This window comes from Plasmodium reichenowi, chromosome 6 (genome assembly GCF_001601855.1).
Source record: "Plasmodium reichenowi strain SY57 chromosome 6, whole genome shotgun sequence".
NCBI lineage: Eukaryota > Apicomplexa > Aconoidasida > Haemosporida > Plasmodiidae > Plasmodium > Plasmodium reichenowi.
Genome location: NC_033651.1, coordinates 389,546 through 394,307, shown reverse-complemented (window position 1 = coordinate 394,307; position 4,762 = coordinate 389,546). Strand labels below are relative to the sequence as shown.

Sequence of the window (4,762 nt, the reverse complement as noted above, 5' to 3'; positions counted from 1 at the left end):
AATCCTCGATATTTTTATTTTGTAGTTCACTTTGTGTATCAAAAAAATTATTTTCTTTCATATCATCTACTACTCCTAATTCCAACATATTTGTTACATCTATTATATTTTGATAAATATTATTGTGATAACATGTTATGGCAGATGTTGTTCCAAAAAAGGCCATAAGAGCTACTAATTGATAACGAATATCAGGGTTGTGTTTTAATATAATATTTTTTATTGGATTAAAGAAAAATGTTGCACAATTTTTAAGCGTTCTGTAAATGTTTTCAATGATATAATCAATATAATATTTGTATGATCTTAAATGTAATATAAAATTATTATATCTAAAATTTTCCCCATAGTATGAATTATCATAAGTAAAAATATTATATTTTTCTTTATCCTTAACAACCCATTTTGGATGTTGCTTTCCACCACTAAACCTAATTTTACTTTTTAAAAAATGTCTCACATTATTTAATCGAAACTAAAAAGGAAAGTAGAAAAAATAAAATGAAGATGATAATAAAAGGGTAGTGCACATATATATATATATATATATATATATATGTACTAATTAATGATATTTTCCTTATTTTAAAAATATAAAATATATATGTTATTTATTTAAAATTATAATTTAATCCTATTTTTGTATTACCATATTTGTATAAAAGTTAAATCAACATTATATTAGGGTTTATTATTATGCTCTAACAGTTTTTATATTTTTCAAAAAAAAAAAAAATATATATATATATATATATAATAATGTATGCTTTAATTTATTTTATTTTTTTTATAGATTGTATTCCACGTAAAAAAAGAAAAAGAAAATGATAAATATAGAAATAAAAAATTATGTAGTATGAAAAGTTCAAATAAAGAAGATTTGTCAAAAACATAAATTTATATATTAACATTTGTTCTCATTTTGTATGCATATATATAACACAAGGCAAAAAAAAAAAAAAAAAACTTAAGAATTACAATTTTGTTTCTTTCCAAGGGCTTATTATAAAAATATTTTTTTTTATATTTTAAAATAAACTTATTTATATATATATATATATATTTGTTTTTTTTATAAATATTTAAAAAAAAAAAAAAAAAATTATTTAATTTCAATATAACAATTAAATGCATATATAATATTATTATTTTTTTTTGTTTTCCTATTCAAAAATGTGTAATAATTTTTCAAAATATAAGAATGTAAAATTTTTATTACGAAATATATGTTGTGCATATAATATTATATATATATATATATATATATATATATATACATATAATAATATTAAAAAAAAAAAAAAATGAAAAATTGAGTATACATATATAAAGAATACCTGAAATAATGTTTTTCTTTTTTAAAAATAGTTAACGTTTCTTTTTCAAATTTATTTTTTTATAGAACAAATGAAAATTATATTGATATATATAAATGAAATATTAAGAGCTTTTACATAATATATATGCTATTAATAAGAATTAAAAAAAGAGAGAACTTTATTACAAATGGACAAACATTTTGAAGGGCTCTATGTAATTTGGTTTATTATATACATAAAATATATATGCATATATAATACATCTTTATATACCATGTTACATTTATACCCATAAAGGAGGAAGAATATATATAGTTGTTTTATATATTATGAAATAAATTAATATAATTGTGAAGTTATGAAAAGGTTAAAGTGTATAAAAATAAATGAATAGATAAATAAATAAATATATATATATATATATATATATATATATATATACATATTGTACTTATAAAGATTAATTTTTTAAATAATTAAATCAAATAATAAAAAGGTAGTATATATATATAAACATATTTTAAAAGACAAAATAAATATTATTTAATTAAAAAAAGAATTATAATTAGTTTAATTTTTCATTTTTGATTCAATTGTATTATAAACATATTGACGTTAAAAATTAATATGTAGGTATATTTAAAATTTAAAACTTTTAGGTTTTCATTTTTCATTAATATAATTTTCTTCATCCATTTGTTGGGTATCTTCATCAAGTTCCAAGTTATAGTTGTCTTTCTGTTTAGATTCTTTTATCATTTTTCTTTTTTTAGCATTTTCCCTATATATATAAAAAATAAAATAAATAAATAAATATATATATATATATATATATATACATATATATATATGTATTTTTATATATGTGTACATTTTTTAAATGTCATAATTATCTTATTACACATTAATATGAATACTGTTGTTTTATTTTTATTTTTATTTTTCTTACACTTCAATTTCTTTCCATCTTTTCATCAATAAAAGGTATTCATATTCAAGCCTTTTTCTATAAAGGACAGCTAGTTCTTTACTTTTTTCAAAACCATAAATACCTACACGAAAATAACAATCACATTTAACAAAAAAATTGTGCTGATAATTTCTTTTACAAAAATAAACTCGCCATGCTCCACTGGCATGCCACCTTACCCCTTTAACATTACAACAGTACTTTTTCCAGTTAATATTTTTTAATTTTTTTAAGACATCTTCTCTATTTGAATAAATTGTTCTTCGAATGAATGAAGAGGATAATAATGATAAGGGTAAAGTACCATTTTTTTCAACTTGCTTTTTATTATATTTATAATTTAATAAATAATTTTCGTATAATTCAACTTGTTTTTCATCGTCCATATTAATATTATTTATATTTACTTTTTCACTCATTCTTTCTTGCTCTAGATATTTTGCATATTTTTCTGAGTCAAACTGTTCCTGGTGTGGTTGTATTAATTTTAGCATATATTCTATATAAATTAATATATATATATATATAAATATATGTATAGGAGTTACTTAAAAATTTGATATGATTTGTGCTATGTAAAATGGAGCATTAAAAATACAAACATGTAAATTAATATATATATATATATATATATATATTATTATTATTATTTAAAAAAAAAAAAAAAAATGTAAGTTCTTACTTCTTTTTTGAACAACTCTTTTTACTCCAAAGTTCCTTTTATTATTGAAGAATATTAAACCATAGTTTTTAGTTTGAAGATTACACGATACAAAGTTGAAAAAGTGTATGTTAAATATTTCAACATGATTACTATACTTAATATTTCTATAAGTAATTTTATGGAAACATTTATCATTTATTAAGAAAGTTCTAATCATTTTATTAAAAGAAAAATGAAATAATCCATTAAATTATTATTATATCATCATTTACACTTATTTATAAATAGCAAAGGATTTACATAAAACACTTTTTTGAATTAATATATATAATTCATTGTTTCTTTTACTGTCGTGTATATATTTTATTACCCTGTATTTATATATAAATATATTATACAATATATATATATATATATATATATATATAATATGTATATTGGTAAATGTATTGGAAAAAAAAAAAAAAAATATAACACACAAAAAATTGTATCGAATAGTAACATATATACACATAAATTATATATATATATATATATATTAATACATATAACTTGCTTTTATTTTCTGTGTATTGATAATTGTTAATATTATTTTATATTATATTTTTAGATTTATACAAAATTTGTGAAGACATTTTGTATAAGAATTTAAAAATTATGTAAATTTTGTCAACCTTGAACAATTAAAAGGAGGATATAAATGTAAATGTAAATGTAAATGTAAATATATATATATATATATATATATGTATTATTTCACCTGGTTAATTATTTATGAGGGGAAAATATTTATTGGACATGATTTATTTACAATTTTTTTTAAAATCATTTTGATTATAATTTTATTTATAATTTTTCTAAATATTCCATCCCAATAATAATAATAAAATATATATGTAATATTTATTATCCACATTTATCAAACGTTTAAATGATATATGATCATTGTCAACTTTATTTTTTTTAATATTGTTGGTTTTTTAGTTTTTGTTAATTTAATTTATTTTTTATTTTGTTTTTTTGCTTAAACTATATTTTTAAAGAATGATATAAAAATTATTTTCAAAGTCTTAATACACATTAATATAAAAAAAAAAAAAAAAAAAAAAAAAAAAAAAAAAAAAAAAAAAAGTCAGAAAACTATATTAAAATATTCATGAAAATAAAAAAAATATATATTATTTAATATACCCTTAAGAAAGTATGGTAAGAAAGGCATTTTATTTACCAGCTTTATTTTTAGGTGGAGCGTCTTTAAGTCATTTTTATGCATCGAAAGAATTAGATGAAATAGAAAAAGAAGTGAAAAAATCCATCTGGGGATTTTCAACTGGTGTAGTAATAGGGTTAGTAATTGGAATATGTATAGGAACAAATTATTATTACATTTTCAACAAAATATTTTCAATCTTTGATTATTTTATGAAAGATCCGGAAGAAGAAAAAGATGAATAACATCAAACATATATTCACAGTATAAAGCATATATATATATATATATATATATATATATATATATATAATAACCATATAAAGACAATAATATACCAGAAGAATTTTTCTTTTATAATAAATGTGAATATGGTCATATATACCAAATAATCTGAAGCAAAAGGAAATATTAAAACAAACACACATATATATATATATATATATATATATATATATATATATATATATATATATGTATATTTATTTAAGGAAACTTAAATATTTTTTTTATGAATATTTAAATTCTTAATGTTTTTAATTCTTAAAATTTTAATATTTTGTTTTCTGTTCTTGAAAATAACTCATTTCATTTTACTA

At 17.4% G+C, this 4,762-nt stretch overlaps 3 protein-coding genes across 3 annotated transcripts in view; 1 reads left to right on the top strand and 2 right to left on the bottom strand.

Annotated features, from left to right (window-relative positions):
• Window positions 1-652, bottom strand: part of PRSY57_0610000 (hypothetical protein) — a gene marked incomplete at both ends in the record, with an annotated part of 1,118 nt that extends 466 nt beyond the window's left edge. The window contains 2 exons of the mRNA XM_012906475.2: window positions 1-475; window positions 650-652. Coding sequence (XP_012761929.2) covers window positions 1-475; window positions 650-652 — 478 coding nt within the window. The remainder of the gene's footprint in view (window positions 476-649) is intronic.
• Window positions 653-1,982: 1,330 nt separating this feature from the next.
• On the bottom strand, window positions 1,983-3,170 carry PRSY57_0609900 (transcription factor with AP2 domain(s), putative; the record flags this gene model as incomplete). Its single annotated transcript, XM_012906474.1, has 3 exons — window positions 1,983-2,100; window positions 2,269-2,788; window positions 2,972-3,170. The coding sequence occupies 3 exons, from the start codon at window positions 3,168-3,170 to the stop codon at window positions 1,983-1,985; spliced, it is 837 nt and encodes a 278-aa protein (XP_012761928.1).
• A 986-nt stretch (window positions 3,171-4,156) lies between these two features.
• Window positions 4,157-4,408, top strand: PRSY57_0609800 (succinate dehydrogenase subunit 3, putative; the record flags this gene model as incomplete). The annotated part of the gene is made up of 1 exon (XM_012906473.2): window positions 4,157-4,408. The coding sequence occupies one exon, from the start codon at window positions 4,157-4,159 to the stop codon at window positions 4,406-4,408; it is 252 nt and encodes an 83-aa protein (XP_012761927.1).
• Between the last annotated feature and the right edge of the window lie 354 nt (window positions 4,409-4,762).